We start from the raw sequence: 24,796 nt of genomic DNA, 5'->3' as shown, positions 1-24,796 counted from the left end.
CAGCAGTCCAGGAAGGCAGACGAAGGGCTGCATAGTTTTGGACTCCTCCCTCACTTCCTGCCTTAACCTGAGGTCTACCGACAAAGACAAAGCCCACACAAAGGAATTGCCCACCCTGAAAAGTAGGGGGGCGGGGGAAGGCCCAAGAAAGGACAAGAAAACAAAGAATGGTGAAAAAAGAAGACCAGCGCCATTTTGGTAAAATGGGCAACCACGGGTGCCGTACTGGAGCTGTGGAAACAGCCTGCGAGTAAGCTGTACCGAATTGGTAAAAAAGGTTCACTGCCACCAGCCATTTAGATTAAGCTGTTCTATGTAACTGAAATATTACAGTGATAGTGAGAAAGGGGACACACTAACTCCCCAGCACTCCACTTAAGGTGGGGTGTGCTATAACCAAATAAAGTGTATAGAGGATATAAATATTCATTCTACCCTTGGGAACAGTTCACACAAGGTACACCTGAGAAAATAAAAAGGGGAGCCAAAAGGGCAAACCAGCAACACTGCACATAAAGTGATGTGTGCTGCTACAATAAAATGTAGATGCCAAAAAGTTGTCAAAGGATTAAATCAAAATGTCACTATGGAGAGTCTAAAAAAGGACACCCATAAAAAGAGGAAAAAAACGCAGAGTGTGAAAAAAGGTTCCCACTCACTGAGGAACAAGGATAAATAATCCAACTGTCCAGCAAAAAGTTCAGGGGTCCTCACAAGTGAGGGAGATTTAGCACTAAAATGAAAATCTTACACTCCACACTCCCATTGGGAGGGCACCATTCCATGTTTGCTGGCTGCCCCCCTCTTGCCCTTAAAGAGTCTCTTCGTTCATCGGGGTCTTTGGCTGCTCGGGTATTCATATCAATGGATAGGGAATCTTGTCCCAGCCCTAAAAGAAAGTCAATGTACTTACTTGGTTCTCACACGGTCTCTGAACCAAATCTTTAGGAGCTTGCATCTTAATTCCTCCCTCGTTTCCTCCATTGGCCCCCACGTTTCCTCCATTGGCCCCCACGTTTCCTCCATTGGCCCCCACGTTTCCTCCATTGGCCCCCACGTTTCTTCACTTGTGTCCTCCCTTCCTCAGGTTTCTTCCTTCATTTCTGCAATAAAGGTGATGATACAGCGCTGTCCAGGGGACCCATTTACCAGATGCGGGAACAACAGGGGCGGGAAGAGGTACCCCCAGGGGTGGGACAAGGTATCATTGAAGGATGTAATGCAAGTGCCAAGAGCACGTATGCAGCCCAAGAAACTAGGGGCAGAAGTGCTGAAGGGGAGACATCGGGAGGCGCAAGATAAGTATGACACAAACACATAGGGTGCTGCCGCGCAGCTAGAGTCAGGTGAAAACGACAGGTGAGTAGAATACATGGAGATGTTTCAGGCAGGCCCATTACAGCAGGCCACCTAGAAATTTGCATGAACACTCCACGATAGTGGGGTGGGGAAGATTCATTCTGGCTGACCGTCCCCAGGAGACAGCGGTCGCTGGCAACGGAACAACTCGATACACACAAGGCCAGCATGCCAGTCTCAAGTGTGATCACAGATCAGGGGAATTTAAAAATCACCAAGCTAGATCCAGGGAGGCACACTCACAGAACAATCAGCGGTTTCAAATGACCCTTTGGCTGGTGCGTCTGGGGAAGAAGGGGGTGGAATGAAAAGGTGATTCAGGAGGAGCCAATCGGAAGGTGAGTTTTGGGTATCAGGTAATATCCCCACCAAAAATATTGCTGTATTCGTCGGGAACGGCCGTATGCGATATTTTTATTGGGGATAATAGGATTTTTTGGGAGCTGGGGTGTCCCCCCGCAGGTACCATGCCTTAATATTGCTAGAAAAATATGGCAATATTTTTGTATGGCAATATTTTTGCGGGGATATTAACACATGGAACCGAGTTTTGGTGCCTGTAAAATGCAACAAGTATGCCTGTCCTCGATGATGCCTACGAGGCCCCTCATTGGTCGGATTCCATGTAAAAGTTTCCCTTCCCACCAGCCCAGGGCGTATGCGTTTTCCTATGTGTGCTGACCAATGGCAGGCTAATAAAGAGGCAGAGGTCAGCATGATTGCATAGTTTCTAACAATTAATCTATGGGGAGTGGGAAGTAATGTGGCGCCATAAGGGGAAGGAACAGGCCAGGGGAGGGCAGGTCTGTTTGCTCAAATCATTTCTAGCTATAGGTGACTGACATGATCCCACCAATCAGCTTTGTAGGACACGCGATATCTCGCACCACTAAGTAAATATTTCCAATCATGCAAACATTGCATTCGCTGTATTGAAGATCTGACTGCAGTGGGCGGTTTTGTCAGCTCTCATTAACCAGTTATGTTCCACTGTGCGGTTTGATTTGGGCTTGCCCAGCTGTAATAAACAGTTTCTTCTTGCCTGGTGTATGCGCTCCGTCTTGAATTATTGCTGGTAAATGGATTACAGGCTCAAGGACCCCACCTGACCCCGATATATTTTTGGAGGCCCCGGCGAGATCCTTAGTTCCCGCAACCAACTGAGGGTATTCCGGCCACCCTCCTGGGGCGCGGGTCTGGCGACCATAGACCAGTTCTATGTGCAACACAGAGGAGGCCCTACAGACGCGGAGTTCGCAATGGTATACCTGCTCCCGACTGCCGCCCTGTGCCCAGAAGGAGGAGCGAGCTAGCAAGGAAGATTCTGGGGTGATAGGGCTCGAGGATCTCTAAGACATGCAAGTGTACCCGTGGTTGCATGCCCACGCAGGGGGAGGGATATTTTCTTAGTGTTTAGGACGCATCCTCAAGGTGGGAGGACGATCAGCCATAGAAGTTGTAAATTTTAGTGCACTCTGCTCCATAGTGAGTGGATGTGTGTGAGTGGGCACATCTTTGTTACAGCGAGGCGGTGCGTAGCAGGAGGCGGACGCAGTCAGACGGGAGTTGCACAGAGTACCGTCAATTGTATAGTTACTTCATTTGAGGAGAAGGGTGCCTTTTTTTAAATTTGTTGAAGCAGTGTTTGGCTGAGTAGCAAGAAAAGAGCATGTGTTATTAAGTCGTATTTGTTCGTCTTGTTCCATGAACTGAGGTGGAAGGGTGTACAATACTGTGCTTGGCATTTTAGCGGTGGATGTCGGAGGGGAAGGGCACAGTTTGAGGTCTGCATTCACCAATATAGTAAAAGGTGAGCCAGTGGATGATGTACTAACACAAAGTGAGTGGATAGGCCTTTGGAGAGGGCCAGAGCGAAAAGGGGGTACACAGAAGAAAATGGAGTGTGTGATATGTGAATAAAGGGGCGGGGGATAGGAAAGAGTTAAGGTGATCACTAGGACCTACATAAAAAAGGGGAGAAGAAGGGAATAATGGCATTTCGGGATATAGGTTCAGGAAACTGCAGGTCAGTGTTTCTATGCATGGCCAAGGGAGGAAAAGTTTGATAGTAAAATAGAAAATATGTTCTTGTTTTTACTAACAAAGTACAAAGGCTCCAAGTTAAAGAGCAGCCAAAATATATTGGGGCTCTGGAAACTGTACAAAGAAAAAAGGGGCAAGCCCACAAAGCCAGACATTAAAAGAGGAGGCAACAGACCAGCCTTGTGCCCCGCCTCAGTCCTACATAGAAAACCCAGCATTAAGACCTGCCTGGTATATGAACCTACAGTGGGTGTCCCCAGATATAGAGGCAGGGGGGGGAAGGAAAAAAGAAAAGTAGAGAAACACAAAGGGACGACTTGCACGATAGGGGGAGAGGAAGTACTTCGATACGACAACACGTGGACGCAGTGTTTAACAACGCTAGGAGTTATTCAAAAGGAGGAGCAAAGCAAAGATAGGGAGAGGGGAAATACGGAAGATGGACAAAGGTAGACATTAAGATAATTTGTTCACTGGACAATGCAGAACAAGACGGGGGTAGGAGGAGACGGAAATGGGGGACAAGGACAGTAAAGTATCAGAAGAGGAATAGATGGAAGAAGAGATAAGCGAAGCAGAGGATGAACAGTGGACACCCGATAGGGAGAGAAGTGGACAACGTGAAGAACCAAGAAGAGCCTGCTCAAGCATCCAGAGCAGCCGGAAGGAGAAAGTAAAATAGGACTGGCACAGATCACAGAGGGTGTTGGGTGGGGGGTTGGTACTTGAGACAGGGCCCTGAGCGACGCAGATGCCCTTAATACACAGAAGGGGAGAGGAGACGCAACGTGATATGGCAGACAAACCGGTCCAGGCGCTCTGGACATTGGAAACACGAAAATCATGGGAGGAGTGCATTCCTTTATTTCACCATACCATGGCCAGGCCTCCTTAGACAAAATAATAGGGCTAGAGGCGAAGGGATGGCCAATAATACAGGCAATAATAGTACACTTCTGTAAGAGGAAGCAGGAACGTGAGAGACTGGCAGTAGAAAATGCCACTAGGGCAGAAAACGGGCTGGTGCAGATAAAACTTGCGCAGTACACAACGGAAGGGGCAATGCTCGTACCCGACACTGCCGCAGCGAGACCCGTCAAAGAGGCAGGATTCCGCGAAGGGAACATGCCCCCGCCTGGGGAATATATGCCACCACCTTAAGTTCCACAATGGGGAACACAACAGCAGGGGAATTAGCCACAAGGAGGATTTTTCACACTGGAGCGAGTATACTTGCAGAAAAGGGGGAGGAGGAGGATGATACAGGGGATAGGCTACAGGTTCTTTGGACCGTGTTTCATGTGCAGGAACAAGTGGAACTTTGCACGCACATGTCCCTTTGGGCAACAAGCGCAGGCATATCAAATGGCGCAACAGCAAGACTCCTTTGTACAGCAGAGACAGCAGATACAACCCCAACAAACACAACCACAGCAGGGACAGCCACCACACCCCCATGCCCAGCCACAAACCCCAGTGGGACAGGTAGAGGGTAGGATAGCACTCCCAAGCACATCAGAACAAGCATCAGGAAGTGCAGTAGTACTGGGCCAGAATGTGGTACCCCACTTCACTGAGGGTCAGTGTTCTAGGAGGGAATCCCTTCCAGTCAAACATCACACCCAAATAGGCGCGCCCACAGAGTGTGTGCATGTCCAGCCCTAGCAGTAAATGACAACCCTGAAGAGGAACCAGAGTAGCAGTGAAATTAGGACCAAGAGAGTTCTTCCTGTTAGATATGGTCTCTAGTCATTCCATCAAATGCAATTTTATCTAACACCATACCATTGAATTATATGCAAGGAAAACCCTTACCATCGGAGTACCCTTTCGTTGACTTTAATTCGATGGTAGTATCGAAATGAATAATATTTGTTTGACAGACTGCTCAATGTATCAAAAATTTAACAAAATGATGTGATACTAGTCACTAAATTCCAGCGCACTTTTTTTTTATGATCAAACATTTTTCACAAGACTCCATACGGAATGAGAAAATATTTGTTTATTGTATGGTTCCCTCGACACGTGTTTCACCATTGGTATTGGTTCTTCAGGAGGGTGTCACAATAACAAATTCATTGAATTTTAATTATTCAATACAATATGGTGATATATTCCTAAAAAGCAAATAAACAAATTTAGTGTTTAAAAAAAAAAAAAAAGTTTTTGATAAGAAAGAAAAATTCTAACTCAAGACAGAACGAGGCAGTTAATTACATATTTCCGATACATATTCTCTTAAATTAGTAGAAACATTTTCGTGACTCAACCTGTGTTCATGGTTTAGATGTATGATCAGTATTGGTATGGAATCTTTAATAATCCTTGATCAATCACGTATTGCGGAAATCCTATGTTTAGAATCTCACCTTATTTACAAGACGAGAAGGCTTAATCTCCTTGTGTTAATCCATCCGGTTTAACAGTAGCACGCAGGATGTCCCGTATATGCTTGTTACGAACTTGATTGTTAGGGACAGTATTTTATTTGGGGTTTCCCCCTTTAAGCGCATTGCGGATTCTCAGCAATAAGTTTGCATCTAAAAGTAAATCGAAAAAAATGATCCAAATGTCTAGTGCTGTCAAATTTATGCAGGCTATGCGTGAAAATTGATTCGAAATAAGGCAACAATCTATTTCGTCTCATCTGATAGTCTTACTATTGAGACTAGCGTTTGTTTCCTTTCAGCGTTTCAAAGTTAGACGGAGAGCACGATTGGTTCAAAGATGGCCGCTCTTTTTAAGCATAGTGTCATGACGCTCTGTGTGTGCGTATGATGTTGCGGGCATCCCGAATCACCATATTTGATCGGGTTAATGATTTCAAAACGTTTTGTGCTGCGTGATAGGTTATGACTGATGTCGTGACTAGTAGATCGATCAGCCTGGTCTATTAATAAGACCAAATAGGCAAACTTAACAATGCTAATAAGCAAGAGAGCAGTCTTTCAATAAATATTTGGACGTGATCGTTCATCCGAAAAAAACTATTTGTTGAATCAGTAAAATTTAATTAAAAAAGGATAAGTGGTAAGTGATGTAATTGCGGATGTGATATATTGATCCATGACCTTTGGTTTGCAGAAGTTGTGGACTGTGCTTTTGATAGATGACTCCAATTCTAAATAGAAACAAAATCGGTAAAGAGAAAACTGATGTACTCTTATTTAAAATGGTATAGCAATTAAATTCATATATTTAATAACCATAATTAACATTGTGACTTATAGGTAATGTGCAAATGATTAAATACTTTTTGTACAAGATGAATTTGTAAGTTCTGAATGTAAAAGTGCATTTCCATTGAAACCAGTCCATTTATATTTTCGCTGGACTGGTTGAGATGGAAAAGCATGTTTACATGTAATAGATAACATGTCGATGCATTGGTAAACAATGGTTTGGTTTCGATGCTGTGGCATTTCGATGCTACAGTTTCGATGAAATTACTAGGAATCAGATACAGGGGCTACCAAGTCATGTATAAGGGAGGGTGGATTCCTGTTGTCAAAAAGAAATGGAGTGTTACACACCGGAGTGACTAACGTAATCCTAGTCCATAGTCCCCTTTCCTCCATCCTGCATGGGTGTCCCTCGCGATGAACGGGACCAGAAACCTTTTTCCACCAAAGACATATCCCCTTTAAATTTACTGGCACGTGGGCTCCCCTAACCCCGCCCACCGGCGCCACAACTCAGTCCCCATTTGACACATCAGCGGTATTACGCTTTAATAACCTTACTGGTCTTATTATAGGGGGATTGATGGTGGGAGGTATGGAGGAAAGGGGTCTATGGACTAGGAGTAAGTTAGTCACTACGTTGAGTAACACTTAATTACTCCTACGTCCCGTCCCCTTTCCTCCATCCTGTATGGGCAATTACAACTGATACATTGCCCTGGGGAGGAGAGCCTGACCCTCTAGGCAAATAGATTACGCAACTAGTAAAGCAACTCATACTTTCTCGAGGGGTCTTAAGCTACTCAATGTTGTTAACTTCGGCTCTGGTTTAAACAACCTTGTTGCTCGAGGTTGGATTCTCCAAATCCTACTCCTGCAAGTGATGTTGAAAAAACAGCCAAACAGATGTCAAATGTGCCCAGGTCAACGTGGGCATCAGGATGCTGACAAAACTCAAAGTGGCTGTTATCATAAAGACCATGTCTGGGACTGTTGCAAAAAGGAACCGATGTAAAAGGGTGGACTCTGCTCACCAACTCACCCCCACACATCACAGGAGAGACACTGACACAGATTGGAGTGAAAGAGGAGACAGCCAGCACCCCCCTTGGCACCTATGAAAAGTCTTCCAGACAAGCAGCCGTCTGGAACATCTTTTCTAAAATCTCTGGGAGGAAGGCATCAATTTGAAACAAAAGTATGAATATTAAACCTAATCAGGTCAGAAGCCTCCCCCAGGTTCCATTGAAAATGTCCCAATCACTACTTGCATGTTGCTGTCTAAGGGGGAAAGGAGGCAAAATAAATGTTTAATATAGGCAAAATTCACAGGAATAAAGGGGGGTAAACCACATCCCCCAGAGAACATGCAACACTAAACAGTACACTTGATTGGATTCCCGCAGCAGATAAAAACCAATACAACTTGCTCTACAGGCTCAACAAACATTCATATATATGCTACAGAGACGGCAGATCTCAAAAGAGCACCGCGTTTTAGATTGAACCACATTATAAGGCAAATGTAAACCATTTTCAGTCCCAGAAGGGGTGTTATACGGGGGGAGTGCACAGCTGGGGGGGTGCGGGGGGAGTAAAATCTTAAAATACACTTAGGGAGTAGGCTCTATGTGACCTTACAATTCAACTACACCAAAAACCTGACGGGAACTTCAATTGTTAAAATACATCTCTGCAAACGGTATTCAGTTTGGCATCAGGTTGTAGACAATTTCTCAAACTTGGAGAACAGCATATATACTTTGCACGAGTATCGTGATGATCCAGTAGGGGGACTATAAACCGGGACATACCTTTGACTTGAACTTCATTAGCTTGAATTTCTCTGCGATACGTTCATTAAACTCCTGGTACACATTCATCATCGAGACAGGAGTTCCTGTTTCCTTGCCAGAGGAAAGATCCACTTGCTAAGAAGGGGGGGAAAAAAAAGCAAGTGTGTATGAGAGCACAACCCAAACGTTCTACGCCTACATCTACAAAAGGTTATCAAATTCAATATGATGATTCAGAACAATAGCAGCTGAAGCTTCAGTTGCTATAATAAGGACCTGGGTAATTACACAGAAGGGTTTGTATTGTCCCTGGGAAGTCTGCCGCACTGCCTTAAACCAAACTGTAAAGTTGATAAATGGGCGATGCTTTTCGAACAGTAAGCTTTTGGTTGAAGTTAACTTTAAAATAGATCTCCCTTGAGAGTGAAACGCTGTATCTACATGGAAGGGGGAATATCTATAAAAGTTATCAATGTGTGTTAATATACGGTTAAAGTGAACTATGACAGCCAGCAATTTATTAATTATTCACTTGTTAGGCGCTTATACAGGAAGTAAATACCGTTTCAAAGCACCCACTGGGAAACAGGGGGATGATAGACATAGTCATTACAAACTAATCAAATACAACAAAATAAGAAGAGACAATGGGTAGGGAAGAAGAACATACTATGCCTTGTGTGTGTTCAGAACGTGCAAGTGCAGAGGTGAGAGGGGTATGGGATAGGTGTTGTGGTGCTCATGGAGAGCAGCAGGTCAGTGCTATGAGTTAAGGTAAGTGCAACGGCCAGTGGTGGAGGGTGAGCCGAGGAAAGACAGCAGGTGGGATAAGATGTGGGAGGTGAGGGCCCGGAGGATGTGTCGGGGTCCCGCACACCAGTTAGACTGTGCGATTAGCAGGGGGGGGGGTGCGAGGAAGGAGAGAGTAAAGAGGAAGGTGTTGCGGCTTTTCTAGAACTTAAAGGAGAGTTCCGGGACTTTTTTTTTTATTGTCCCTACGGTTCGGCCATGTGTTTTTAAGCATAACTCGGTAGATCGTGGAAAACTTTCCTATGGACCTTACCCGACTTTTCGTCCATTAACGCACTCGAAATCAGCCGCCATTTTATGATAATCCTATCACTTGCCGCATCGCCCTGGCTCACCTGCTTTTGCGGCACTAAATCAAATCCCCCGCCCCCGAGCCTGACATCAGCAGACGCGTACCGCCCATTTCCCAACGCCAAAGCACGTTTCGTGTCAACAATCGCTGCGCCTCAGCTAATGAAGTGTCGCCATGGAAACGGCAGGACGCCTCTTTCCTCAATAAGTATAAACACACCGTTTCACAACACACAGCAGCAGATTTTCGATTCCATTACTCTCGCTGTGTTACTTTGAGTATTCTGTGACTCGTTTCTGTGCTCTGGTCAAATACCTTCGTTGATTGTAGCCCGTGTGAACAGATACCAGTACCACCGCTATAAATTATTTTACTTTCTTTACCACACAATGGCTACAATAATGCCGTATATGTACGAGCCCGAGTACACCGAGGAAGAACTACTGGAAAGGCAAGCACGCGAAAACGATGGGGATTCGGACGGCAGTTGGGAGGACCAGTCAACGGATGAAGAGCCTGGACCATGTCGCATGGACGGCGTCTCCACCTGGTGCACGTGCAATCGTTGCGAGCTAATGCCAACTGAGGAGGAGAACTGCTGCTGCCGTGAAAATTCCGGGTGCTTGGCCTACATTTCGGAAGGCGAGCCAAGTCCGCAATGCATCACCGAGCTGCCAGAGTTCAGGGAAGCCTGCCTCTCACGGACAGTGTTGAGGATGATGATGGTGCTTATGCACGAACTTTGCGGCACTGTTCGTCCGCGTAATCCGAGTAACGAGTAAGTATACTCTGGTTGTGATGTCAGTGATGCCACTACTATTTCATGGTCGTCTCCCACATATAAAACTACATCTACATATCATTCGAATGCATGTAAATTGGTTCCATGTTGTGCATTTTCTAGATAGAATTTTTTTCAAAGCAGAATGACATTTTTGTACCTGAATCGACAGTGATAAGAAAGTTGTCATTTTAATACAGTTTGCATCTTTCATTTTCACAGGTGGTACAGGCTGGTGGCCTATCGTTGCTTCACTTGGTGGCTTCACGGGAGGCTCGGACACCGCGTTCGGAGAGTAATACCTGCCTGTGCGGTACTTGCCATTAGACAACATTTCCCCAGCGACAGTGGACAATACCGCGGCTTTTCCCGGGATGTGCTGCAACCGCAACTTTACAATGTGTAATGTTTATTATTTATGTTCAATTGAAATTAAGATCTAAAATAAAACCCAACATATATTTTAACAATGGTTGTTTTGATTTTTTAAATGAATCTAGTGTGTCTCCATTGAATAGTCTTCCTGTGCCTTGTCTTGTCACACCACATGTCTCCGGCCAGCATCCTCCCTCACGCTGGCCGCCCACCTTCAATCCACATAACCGTTGAACCCATATGCAGCAGACATACATACATATGTTATTTTGCGGGTTGGCATCAAGCCTCCCGGCCTTGCCTCCTCCCCCAAAAATACTTACCACACCACTTTGTTCAGGGTCTCCAGGGTGAACTGCACCCATATATTCTCCTGGGAGGCTGAGGTATTTATAAACTCACCCCCCTGCCTTCCATGTACTAGATCCTGCAGCCTGCCTCTTACATGCAGTTAGATGGCCTCTCCTTGGTGAGGCCCTACGGCAAACGAGTCTTGTCTGCACGACCACCGCCCGCACCGGGGTACTTGCGCTGGCAAGTGGAGCTGTCAGGGAGCGATAAAGGCCAAGAGGTGCCAAAGACCATGTACACTTCAAAGTGGTCTATAGAGCATGGGTTGTTGTTCCCATGTCTACCGCCAGACCCCGTGTCTCCTGCCAAGCATCTCCCCTCACGCTGGACGGCCCCCTGCAATCCACATAAGTGTGTCTCCATTCACGAGTCTTCCTGTGTCTTGTCTGCACGACCACCGCCCCAATCCACCCCCCGCCCTATCAAAGGCAGTTCGCACCGGGGTACTTGTGCTGGCAAGTGGAGCTGTCAGGGAGCGATAAAGGCCAAGAGGTGCCAAAGACCATGTACACTTCAAAGTGGTCTATAGAGCATGGGTTGTTGTTCCCATGTCTACCGCCAGACCCCGTGTCTCCTGCCAAGCATCTCCCCTCACGCGGGACGCCCCCCTGCAAACCGCATAATGCCACGACATATACACGTCATTCATTCACAAACACACCCCTGTTTCGAATTCTCTATAACCCACTTCATATTTCTAATGAGAACTTCTTTGCGCTTTGCTAGTCAACCCGTGAAGGTGCTGGTTGTCTGCTCTTCGTCTCTGTGAACTTCCGTGACCACTTTGAGCAAACTCATCAGTTTGCAACCTGTGAACTGCTCCCTGTTCTACGACAAGAAACTACTCTGATCCCTGCATCTAACTGTTTGCTCGTCAAGGTAAGGCCATGTACCATACTCATTTTGCGTCCAATTTCTTTTCGTTCAAGACAGTACATGCAAGGAACTAGTCACATGTTCTGAGTTTAGTGAAATTATTTTTGTATTTTTTTAAAGTTATTCAAATACTTATCCGCATGTGAATAACGTGTATAGTTCCAAGAACCAAAACATACCTTGCATTGAACCTTTTATGTATTTAATTTTTTAACACAATGGTATTCATAGAGAATTGTTGATCTTTACTTTTCAGAACTTTCCACAATGCCTGCCTGTTCCATTGGCGGTTGTCCTTCGAAGACCCATAATAAATCTGAAGGTACTATAATGCATGTTTTCCCTAAGACAATAGATCAGATAAGAGAATGGGTCCGATATTGCGGATATCCACCCTCTGAGCTTGAAAGTAGAGTCCTAGAAGTCTTTGCGGACAAGAGGGGTGATCGATACCGCATCTGCAGCAGGCACTTTACCTCTGACATGTACTCCACATCATTGCTAATAAAGAAGAACACACCGCGAGCGAGGCGAAAATTGCTCTCAACCGCTATTCCCACTCTATTCGTCCACATCCCTCCACTGGTGAGTCAAGTTTACGTATTTATCTCTCGGCCTTGCGGTAGTGTGTAGCATTAGCTAACAATAATTTCCCCATTTATGTATCCACTCAATATGAAGGCGGAAGATTCTCCATCCGTGTCGTTATTGCAGTCATCAGCCACTTCAAGCGCCTATCGGGTAATCTTACTTGGCTATTCTGCCACTGACTTGTTTTAGGCATGTAAATCAATAGTTTTAATTTATCGTGTAATTATTTTACCTAATGGTACACCCTTGTACTCGTCCTCTAGTCTTTGCTTTCAGTTATAATTATTGTTATCCAAAATAATTCAAGTACTGTCTTTCAGGGAGATGCTGAGGAGTCCAACGTATTGACGACTACCGTTGATGTCACTCAGATGCTCGAGGTACGTTTCAGGACAGTTCCATCGATGGAGATCATCAGATCTTGCATTCTTGTAGCGTGATTGTTACACACAATGTTTCTATCATTTTTAGCCATTGATATGTCCTTCTGTCGTCGCCCTCCTATGTGTCTTCTTTTTTCAATATTGTGTTCATTACTAATGAAAGTCCTATGTTTCAGGGAGTCGATGGAGCATTAGTCCAAGAAGAAGGGGGAGCGTGCAGTTACGGGTCGGCGCAACAGCTTGCAGAAGTGTGCACCGCAGTCACATCGTCCCTTGATGTTCTTATGCATTTCGAGGTATGGATACTGACAGCTCGATCAAGCGAGATCATATGACTTGATTACATCCGCTATACTTCCTTCTTTATTAACGCAAGTACTATGTTTCAGGGAGATGACGGAGCTTCTTCTACAAGAACATCACCCCTAGTAGTTGATGCAGATTTCTGGGTGGTGACACTTCCAACGATCGAGCAAATCGAATCATATTTAGATATCCATTATTTATTTTAGACAACTGATCATTTGTGCAGGTCTATTTAGATGAGCCGTTGACGCCTGCACAAACTTTATGTTCTTTTTATCAAAATAGAAAACCATACTAATGCAATTACTGTGTTTCAGGGAGTCACTGAAGCATCATCTTCAATAATATCATCAATGGAAGTCTATGAGGAGCCCGAGGTATGGATCTTGACAGTTCCATCTAACTAGATCAACAATGCGTGAATAATTGTCGTTTGAATGTTCTACACAAAGCGTTCATTCGTGTTTTGCTATTGAGATGTACGTGGGTATTGGTCCCCAAGTACATTTTGTGTTTTCGATATTATTATACATACTAATGAAAGTTCTATGTTTCAGGGAGTCGATGGAGCGTCAGTGCGTGATGGATGTGCTTATCAGGAAAACATAGTCGTTGCAGCGCAAGAGGAAGTGGAGACATATACACACGAGTCGGAGCAACAGCGTCCTGATGTTGAAGTTCGAGGCAAGAAAGTTTCAAAGAAAAGAAAGCAAAAGAAGGTTAGTGTCCTGGTCACTATATTATGTTGTTTTTCACTGTTAATAGTTCAATACTGTAAGTTGTGTTTAAACTGAACACCCCTTTTCCAATCTGTCCTCTAGTTGCGAGTGGGTGTACGAACTAGATCTACACAGACAGTGAAGCGAACGAGAGATGTTGCTTGTCAAACCTTTTGGCAGGGACTTGAGACTGGAGAAGCATCGTGCCAATGGGAAGAATATGAAGTGATTGACAACGGAGCTATACCACCACCAGCCATTGATAGTGAATGTCCTCCTGGTAGTTCGGATGCAGTCGGAGATCAATTCACAGAATCCACACCCGCAAAAACTAAGACGGCGAGAAAGTTGAAGAAATTGTTTTATTCACCCATCGCCGGAGAAGGAACAGATGTTGCAATGGAAGAGAATGAAATGGACGACAATGAAACACCATCAATATCACTGAACATAGCGGAAGACGATATCAGAGATTCTACCTTTCATGTGAGTGACATGTCCTCAACGTTACAGGCCGAACCAGCTGGGATGCAGAGTGACAGTATAAGGAAAGAGGCCAAATTCATTGTATTCGATAGTTGTTTGATTGATATTATTATTCGGATGAAATGTGGGCATTTGGTTGGTGGGGAAGTATGTGGGGAGCCATTGATTAATGTGACTCGTGCAATTCGAGGCACTAACCTTAAAATACATGCCACCTGTACAAAATATCATCCTTTCACATGGTCTGCACAACCTATGCTGAGACAACTGCCAGCAGGCAATCTACTTTGTGCAGCGGCTGCACTTTTTAGAGGTTCAAGTTTTAAAAAATTAGAGTCGTTCTTTCAGTTTGTGGGAATCCATTTCATTGCGAAAACTCAGTTCTACAAATACCAAACCGATTATCTATTTCCAGCCATTAGCGAAGCTTGGAGAATGGAAAAAATGTCTATTGATAGTACATTCGCGGGCAAACGGTTCAGGCTAGCCGGTGATGGACAGTGCGACAGCCCAGGATTTTCAGCCAAGTACTGCACCTACCACTTTCAGGACATGGAAAGTAAGAAAATTGTGAGTTCGGTGGTCGTGCAGGTGTCACAAAGTACATCCTCAGTGGCCATGGAGAAAGTTGGCTTTGTAGCATCATTGCAAGAACTACAATCGCGGGGAATGGTGATCGACCTGATAGCCACGGACAGACACGTTTCAATTGCCAAGACAATGAGAGAACAGTATAAAAATATAAATCACCAATTTGACGTTTGGCATCTTGCAAAATCAATCAATAAAAAATTGTCGGCTGCAGGTAAAAAAAAAAGAATTGCAAGGTATTTCACAGTGGTCCAAGTCAATCAGCAACCATCTTTGGTGGAGCTCAAAAACATGTGGAGGGTCGTTGGAAATTCTACTGGAAAAATGGCGGTCAGTAATGCCACACTGTACAAATGTTCACCGATGGAACACGAACCAACATTTCCACAATTGTGAACATGGCCATTTGTCCACAGAGGAGGCACGGAAGAAGAAGTGGTTGATTCCTTCATCACCCACTCACAAAGCCATTGAAAAGATTGTATTTGATAAAACTATAACAAAAGCTTTGAGTGGACTCACGGAATTCTGCCACACAGGAGATTTGGAGGTGTTCCACAATATGTGCCTAAAGTACAGGCCAAAACGATTGCATTTTGGCATGGAGGGCATGATAAATCGGACTCTTTTAGCGGTCTTGGCACATAACCATAATGTTGGCCGTCAACAAAGTAGGACGACCGGAACTTTAGGGACGCTTCGCTACAATAAGGCCTTCACTAAAAGAAGTAAACAATGGGTGATCAAACCAGTGTTTGAGGATATGCAATATGAGTTTATTGAGAAACTTATTGTTGACATCCTAGATAGGCACATAAATGGAGCTGTGAACGAACCTGTGCAGGGGACAACTGCATTGCCACCCAACATTGCATCTGTTCCATGTCCACCTAAAGAAGAACTCATTGAGAAATACACATCACGGTTTAAATGATTGTAATTTGATTGTCTGTTCTCTCAAGTCTCCTCATGTCGCAGGCCCATTGAATATGTGTATCTATGTATTGTGTAAATAAAAGTGATTCTAATATAAATCATTTTTCAATAAATATAGAATCTCTCCGTATTTATGGTTCTGTGTGGCTGCAAAGCACGCAGACAAAATGCAAAGATGGAGTGTAAATTTCAAGTCCTGTGAGAATGCCTTACACTGAATGTAGCTAACTTGGAATGTGTGCTCGTTCAAAGTGAAGGTCAGCTGCTTTGATTTTTTCTCGGGTGCCAGAATGGCCCACGACTCAGAATAAGGTTCTATTGTATTTTGACCTTGACAGGCCTGGACCACGTAAGAAACGATAATGAATATAATTTCAGAAACGAAAGCCATTTCATGTTCGTTCATTAGAAGAAATAACGTCGGCATAGAAGGAGTGGTATTTCGGGGCTGCCCTACGCACAGACGCAATGGAAAATGCAAATATAATGTAAGTAACTCTTTAGATGAGTTTATACCGCAATTTAATTACTATACAGTTGCTTTAAAGACGGGTTAAGTTGTACTTGTTCGTTCTATGTGGCATGTTGTTTTGTACCGCGCACTATCTTGGGGAGAACCGTCTACTTGGCCCCGTTCCCGCCCCTACCTGCAAGGCTAAAAACCTCGGGGTCATCTTCGACTCCACACTCTCCTTCTCTCCTCATATATCTGACGTCTCTAAGAAGTCACACTACCAGCTGCACCTCCTCAGAGGTATTCTTCCCTTCCTCTCCTTCCCCCAGAAGCTCACTGTCTCCCGAGCCCTGGTTCTCTCTAGGCTGGACTACTGTAACAGCCTCTATCTTAATCTGCCTGCCTCCACTCTCCGCCCTCTGCAACTTATCCAGAACAGAACTGCGAGACTTGTCCTTGGCCTCAAGCGGGCCCTTTTTATTTATTATTTATTATTTATTATTTTATTACGCTACTTACCTTGTACTGCACTTCCCCCCCACCTCCTCTCCTTGCACTTTCTCCTTTTCCCCTTACCTCTGCACTTGCGCGATCTGAATGACACCTGGCCTAGTAGGATCGTTTGTCTGTCTTCCCCTTGTTCCCCTCCCTCCCTGCCTCGTCGCGCCTTGAAACACTTGTGTATAGGCGCGTTACAAATACCATATCATATCATACTTTTACGGAAGCACCTCAAAACCTTTGCTTCTGCTTTCTCTCTCCCTCTCCCCTGCTACAACTGGTCCACTGTCTGCGATCTCGGTCCTGGGCCCTTCCACTCTCCACCTGCACTCCCTGTCAACCCCTGCACTGGGGGACTGTCTCAGTATCCTACAGCCCCCCTTGACGTATAAAACCCAGTTGCACTGTCCTAGCTATGAAATAATTTCCAGACCTAATATATAAAATGAATAATTTTAATAAAGATCTGATGGTGAGACTAATTTCCTTTTTTTATGTTTTTCAAATAGATACATCGTCCATTATTGTCTGTGTCACGAGTACCAGACACCGGCGGATGGGTTTTTTAACCGCCAGTTGCTTCTCCACGTGAACAACGTTAGCACCCTGACCATTTTGTGGGACGATCGCCAAGTACAAGTATGCCCTTACGCGGTACTAACGGCTAGATGCAACATACAGACCGTTGTGGTGCCCTAGTGCCTCGTTGTTGGAATAGCCATGCGATTATCAGTGCGACCGAAGAGCTTATTTTATCGTAAACCAACACCATGTCTACTGCACACGAACATCGCTTGCCTCAAGACGAAATATTTTGGATCGAGAGCAAATAAAAATTCATTTATCTAAGACCCTGTGTACAGCAAAGGAACATCGTGTGCCTCGAAACGAACTTTTCGGAACGTGAACAAATAAAAATGCAAATCGCTGAATATTCTCAAAACATTTGATGTCAAATAAATTTACTTTACCAAATTTACAATCTTGCGGTTTAATTTAAAAGTACAGTTTCATATTCCCAATTGTGGCGCGCTGTGTTGTTTGAGCTCATCTGTGTTGATTTCCTGGTTCTGTGTGGAGTCGCGTAGAAGACGCCTGGGCGCGTTTGCCTACGCAGCTCAGTCACGTCACGGATAGAGGCGGGGAATATGAATGTTTTGATCAAGTCTGTTTCAGGGGCGGGGGATTTGATTTAGTGCCGCAAAAGCAGGTGAGCCAGGGCGATGCGGCAAGTGATAGGATTATCATAAAATGGCGGCTGATTTCGAGTGCGTTAATGGACGAAAAGTCGGGTAAGGTCCATAGGAAAGTTTTCCACGATCTACCGAGTTATGCTTAAAAACACATGGCCGAACCGTAGGGACAATAAAAAAAAAGTCCCGGAACTCTCCTTTAAGAAGGTCCTGCCCAAGACGAAGAGTGAGGGAGAGGCTGTTCCAAAGGGAGCCTGCTGAGGAAAGCGATCAACCATCTGCTCTCCTTTTAGCAAACCGCGTCACACGCAAGAAGTTGGTGCCAGAGGAGAGCGCAGGAGTCTAGAGGGGGGTATATTTGGTCCAAAAGAGTTGCAGATAGAGTGGTTCCTGGCCCCAGACAGCCTTGTGGATGATGCAGAGGGATTTGAATGTAATCCCTCTGCATCATACACAAGGCAATGAAACTAGAATAAACATTAATTTGTTTATTTTTTTAGAGTTTGATATATTGGGTATCGATACCATCAAAACATATTTATTAATTACAAAACTTTGTTACAGTTTTACAAATAGAAAAATACACATCCAAAATAAAAAGTAAGGTAATCACAATAATAAAACTAAAAACTAAGCACCAACAGTTCAAATTAAAAACATACATTCAGCAGATTTTTTACTTCAATGGCTTAAAAAACACAATCTCTTTAGCCAAGCACTATAAAAAAAGTTACCTGGCCACTAAATATACCACTTCTTGGTCATAGCTGTTTGTACAAAAATGAAGCGCATCTGCAGTCTTCAGAATTCCTTTTAATTTAAAAGTGCCAGCGATGAGGCAGCTCCTTTGATGGCCTCCGTATGGGCCTGCGGCTAAGCTCTAATCTCTCAGATTACCGTTATGTTCACCACATACAACTGAGGGGTATCGGTTGCGGAAGGCATGGAGCGCGGATGACCGCGATTTGAGATTATAAAGCTCTCAGGAACGTTGAAAATGAGGCGAGGGAACCTGTAATCTGCATCTGTAGTTAAGGGCCAAAATGGTGGCCGCATCTCCACGGCCCTCTCACAGCAGCCAGTTGGCAGGCCCCACCGGCCTGAGACCTGCCTCGCGTGGCAGGGTTCCCCAGCGCCCACTCACGGAGCCTGACGGGCATCGCCTGCCAGCTGCACCGGATACGCGGGTAGGGATGCCCAGCCTGTTCTGTGGCTGGGTGCAGGGAATCCCCCTGAAGTAGCACACTGGCACCAGCATCCCCAGATAGCCTCCTCCTCGGACCTACCACCGCGATTTACCTCTTGCCGATGCCGGAGCTCCTCTTTGCCGGGGCTCCGGACAGTGGAGATTCCTGGTTGATCTCTACCGCCCCCGGGGACCTGGACCTGAGCCCCTCCTGCCTCCGCCTACACACCGGCGCAACCCGCCGGCGTAATACCGGCACTCGTATCCCTGGCAGTAGAAGCGACATTCCCGCGATCGCTGGGCGCCCTCCTAGAGGGGGCTCCCGACCACCATCTGAAGGTGACGCCGGAGTTTGGGGCAAGTTCCTTGAGGCGAGCATCCATAACTGGAGACACCTGCAACCAGCTACCGAGAGCTGGACGCTCCGTTCACAGCTTCTGACTCCAGAGCTCCATCTACTCCGCAAAGCCCCTGCCTGATGCGCACAGGGGCCCGTGGGAGTCCTGGCACCCTCTACTTGGCCCATCTCATTGTCGCCTCTGTTGCTGCGGCCCTGATCACCACCTGCTTCCCTTCAGAGGCCCCATCTGGGTGGGGGGTGGAACGGCCTCCTCACCTACCTAAACTTCAGCCATCTCTGGGGGCCCCGGACCTCGCGGATCCCCCGCTGCTGCTTGCTTCACCCTGCACTGACGCCACTCGGCTTCCTGGGGCGCTCCTGCCCACCTCGCACCCACAGCTGTTGGGGAGGTCCCGACTCCCCCATCCTCCACCCGGACTCCTGCGGCAAAGGGTGAATCGAGAGCCTGCCACATCACACCACTGAACCCTATCCCCCATCCCTCCCCATCCTACTAAAGCGCTGTCACTACCCTATTACCCCACCTCATCCCCCTCGGCTGCTGCTTCCCATAGACCCGGTGGCTTCACAGACACCCAGAGACTGCCAGCGGATCAACCAGAGCCCCACCTGTCAGTTTACACGCTAACCTTGGGCTGGCTCACCACAAGCTCGCCCCCCCCCACCTACAACCATGGCCAAAGCGCTGAAACCACTGAAATCCGCGGACATCTCCACCATGTTGGCGGCTACGGAAAAAGGAAAGAAACCAGAACCCCCCCAAACTCTCACCTCAGAAGAAGGCTACAGAGGGTAGAGGGACCCTTGCAACCAAAGACGATCTCCAGGCCTTCATGTCCGACATCAAGTCAGAATTTAGATCCTGCATGGCGGATCTCACCACAAAACTAGAACAAACGGAGCAAAGGGTTAGCAATATCGAACACAGGATGGGGGAATCCGATGAACTAGCCCTGGAGCACTCCAACTCTCTAGCAGAAGTGCAACGCACCATCCCGACCCTAATGGACAGAACCGAGATCCTGGAATTCAAATAGGAAGATATGGAAAATCTCTCCCGGCGCAATAACCTGCTCATCCGAGGGGTGCCTTCATCGATCTCAGACAAGGAGCTTCCAGAGTACATGGGCAACTTCTTCCAATCATTGCTGCCGAATCTGGACAAGGGCCAGCTCTTACTTGATTGCACCCATAGGCTTCGCCCCCGTCGAGGAACCGAATCTGACCCCCACCCCCCCAGACGTAATCACGAGAGTCCACTTCTACACCACCAAGGAAGCCATCTTGGCAATTGGTCACTCACGCGACAAACTATCTTTTCAGTGCTTCCCCACTCCAGATTTTTCACGACCTCTCCCCCCTAACCTTGCAGAAGCGAAGAATGCTGCGTCCACTCACGCTCTTCCTCCAATACCAGCAAATCCGCTACCGGTGGCTATTTCCCACAGCACTGCAATTCTCGCATAAGGACACCCCACGCACCATCAGCCACCTGGACGATGCAGCATCAATTTTGCGCCCAGGCTCCCCTGGGGGCGCGGGTCGCTCCCCCCTCCCCCCTCTGGCAGAGCGAGTCCCGACCCGGGCGCAGCATCTGCCAAGCCGAAACACACCCCCTGGACAAGAGTGCAGAGAAACCGAAAAGCGAAATGACCCCTAAACAACGTCTTTGAAGCTTGCATGGTGACTGAACCATTGAAGCTTCCTGGAACCTGCCGCATACCCTATACGGTCCATACCCTCCTCCAAGGTGGAAGTCATCACGTTACCCTTGGAGAGAATCTCAACTGTTTTGGCTTTTGATAGCCTGGTGACATGGGTCCCCACCGATAGATTAAAATCGGTCCCCCTCGCCACAATGTTGGCCCCTCGTTGGGGGCCCGAGTTAGAAGTTCACTCCTCCCGTTGGAGGCCATTTAAAAAGCCTCAGAAGAACCCAACGCAGCTTACCCCCCCACGATTATGGCTGACGCTACCCACTCCCAACCCACCCCTCATGGAGAGACAGCGCGGGCAGCCCACCCCCACATTGGAAGTTGAAGTTTACCACTCAATGTCAGAGGCCTTAATTCCCCCCGAAGAGGAAATCTATCCTACAACTGCTGTAGGACACAGGATCCTCTGTAGCTTTCTTGCAAGAGACTCACCTGATACCAACAGATTTCGCCCGCCTATGCAGCAGATTTTTCCCTCCATGCAGCAGATTTTTCTTCCACAAATCCTGGCGTCTAACGGCACCAAGAAGGGTGGTACGGCCATTCTTTTTGCAAAGGACACCAATCACCAGATTTTAGATATGCTACGATGCCAGGAGGGTCGCTTTATCGCAATCAAGTGCATTATTTTTGGTGAACTCTACACTCTCATCTCAGGCTACACTCCGAACCACCATCAGGAAGGATTTTACCGAGACGTAGAGGAGTCCCTCCTCCCAGTCATTGAGGGAGAAATCATCATTGGGGAGACTTTAACAGAGCACCAGTCCCTCTTAAAGACAGATCACATGACCCTCCAACCGGGACTTAACACTAGCAACGGGACTGCTCCATCTATTTCGGAGGCTAAACATTGTGAGGACTTCTCCTTCTACTCATATGTGCACCACACTTTCTCCAGGATTGATTTACTACTGGCCTCCCCCCGCTCCTAGCCTTTATGGAAGAGGTCTCCATCGGCTCACGGGTCCTCACGGACCACGCCCCAGTCTCACCAAGTATGCGAGCCCATAATCAGGATCCCCCTCCCCGCCGCCAATGGAACCTTTACAACCACATCCTGAATGACATGGCGGTGAGAGACACCATTGCCAAATCGATCCAGAACTTCTTCAGGGAAAACTGGGAAGAGGACACCTCACCAGCCATCACCTCGGACGCCATGAAGCCGGTGCTCCGGGGGGAATTGATCTCCCAAGGCGTGGCCTTCCACAGACGGAAACTGGCGACCCGCACAACTCTGGAGGCGGAGGTTCAAGAAGCGGAAGCCACCCACAAACAAAAGGGTTGGTCCCCGAGAACATACAGGGCCCTACAGGTGGCAAGAAAAAGAATGGAAGCGCATTATGCTGACGCCACGGCAAATTTATTGTTCAGGACCAAACAATAGTACTACATCAATGACAACAAGGCCAACAAGCTGCTGGTATGAAAACTGGCCAAAGTCAAGAGACGACATACCATCCTAGGCCTCCGCGACTCACAGGGAGTGACCCAATTCGCGGAATGCGAGAAAGTATGCCTGGCAGTCGCCCACCAATTGGAAATAATGATAACGACCCCAAGGAACTCAAGCGAACAACAGGCCTACATTCAAGAGGCAGCTCTCCAGCCCCTCGCGCCCACGGCAAGTGAAGGACTTGACGTCCCCATCACAGGCGAGGAAGTCAACAAAGCCATGAAAAGCCTGAAACCCAGTGCCCCGAGCCCAGATGGATTTTCCACCCACTTTTACAAACTATTTCGACCACAACTGGTGGTGCCATTAACGCGACTATTTAACTCATTTGCCGCTACTGGGACCATCACCCCGACCATGCAGGAGTCCACCACAGTCCTCATTCTCAAACCCGGAAAAGATCCCAAGGACACCAGTTCATACAGACCAGTCTCGTTATTAAACCTGGAAGCTAATATATATTCCAAGGTCCTGGCCAACCACCTAGCGCCTATCCTCCCCAACATCGTAGATCCAGACCAAACCGGATTTTTAACACTTAGATCGACAAAAGACAACATCCTGAGGGCCCTGGACTTGATAGAGATTGCCAACCAGGAAAAGCAACAACTCGCCCTTCTGGCTTAGGATGCAACCAAGGCCTTTGACAAAGTGGACTGGAGTTACCTATGCCTCACCCTTGAGCCTTTGGCTTTGACCTGACCTTCCAAAGAATGGTCCTAGCACACTACCAAGCACCCAGGACCCGGCTGCGAGTCCACGGTCTCCTATCAGATCCGATCCCGCTCACATGCGGAACAAGACAGCGCTGCCCCCTGTCGCCTCTGCTTTTCGCCCTAGCCATGGAGCCCGTGGCCCAGCAGATCCGCCAGAACCCCCAGATTAGAGGCCTACAGGTGGGCCCCGCCCAACACAAAATTGCGCTTTACGCAGACGACATGCTACTGACTATCACTGATATTGCGTCTTCCATGAAGATGGCCCTAACTGAGATCCAGAGCTTTGGGAGTGTGGCAGGGTTCAAGATCAACTTCGGGAAATCGGTGGCCCTGGGGGTGGGCCTGAGCCGGAATAGAGGGGAACCCTAGAGCAACGAAGCCTGCTCCAGTGGAGTGCCGAGTCCATTCCATATCTAGGGGTTCAGATCCCGACTCAGCAAAAGAATTCCAAACGAACTTTCCTCCCCCCTTTTCGCAGAAATGGAAAGGGACCTCAACCGCTGGCAGTCGCAAGAAATCTCTTAGGCCACGTCACGGCATGCAAGATGAATCTTCTCCCACGGTTCCTCGATGCATGCTCATCTCTTCCTGTCTCGATCCCGCTCTCCCTGCTACAGCGTCTTCAACTGAAAATAATTGACTTGGTTTGGAAGGGCAAGAAAGCACGCATCCCTCGAAGAACAATGATGGGCAGCATGACATTGGGCGGTCTGAGTGTGCCGGACCTTCGCAAATATCAAATCGCAGCACAGCTGGCCCACCTTCAGGCAAGGGGAATTGCCCAGGGGCGCCCAAAGTGGGTAGAAAGTGAACAATCCCGCCTCCCTCTCCCCCTCCGCTTTCTACCGTTCATCCCCTCTGCCCTATGCCGGGCTTGGCCAGACCTGCTATCCTTCACCAAACATTCTATCAAGGCCTGGGATTGGGCCCGTAGGCACATAAGTATCCCAGCGGACATGAGCCCTCTCTCACCTATCTTCCTTAACAAAGCCTTCTCCCCAGGCACCCATCCAAGGAACTTTCGAAACTGGGTGGCGGGCGGCCTCGAGTCATTGGGACAGCTCTTTGAGGGGGGCCTCCCCCTCACCGTCGAAAAATGTAAACAAACCTTCCAATTGGCAGAAACAGACAGGTTCACCTATGCCCAGCTGAGGCACTGGTGCCCCCACCCCCTAACCCAGGCAGCAGCTACCCAAACCCCTGCCCCGCTGGAACTTCCAATAAACGATCTGCCAGCCTGGGGGGGGAAGATCACGGCTCTCTGCAGATTACTACAAGATGACCCCCTCCGCGCCAGAACCTCTTATATGACTCAATGGGAGGCAGAC

At 47.1% G+C, this 24,796-nt stretch overlaps 1 protein-coding gene across 2 annotated transcripts in view; it reads right to left on the bottom strand.

Moving 5' to 3' along the window:
* The window catches only part of POLA1 (DNA polymerase alpha 1, catalytic subunit), a 2,474,741-nt gene that overhangs the window by 2,260,101 nt on the left and 189,844 nt on the right, over positions 1 to 24,796 (bottom strand). For both annotated transcript variants that reach the window (XM_069637299.1, XM_069637300.1), the window contains exon 12: positions 8,402 to 8,518. In XM_069637299.1, the coding sequence (XP_069493400.1) occupies positions 8,402 to 8,518 (117 nt within the window). The remainder of the gene's footprint in view (positions 1 to 8,401; positions 8,519 to 24,796) is intronic.

This window comes from Ambystoma mexicanum, chromosome 7p (genome assembly GCF_040938575.1).
Source record: "Ambystoma mexicanum isolate Mex_15411 chromosome 7p, UKY_AmexF1_1, whole genome shotgun sequence".
NCBI lineage: Eukaryota > Metazoa > Chordata > Amphibia > Caudata > Ambystomatidae > Ambystoma > Ambystoma mexicanum.
The sequence above is the reverse complement of the archived record's forward strand: the minus strand, read 5'-3'. Positions and strand labels throughout refer to the sequence as shown.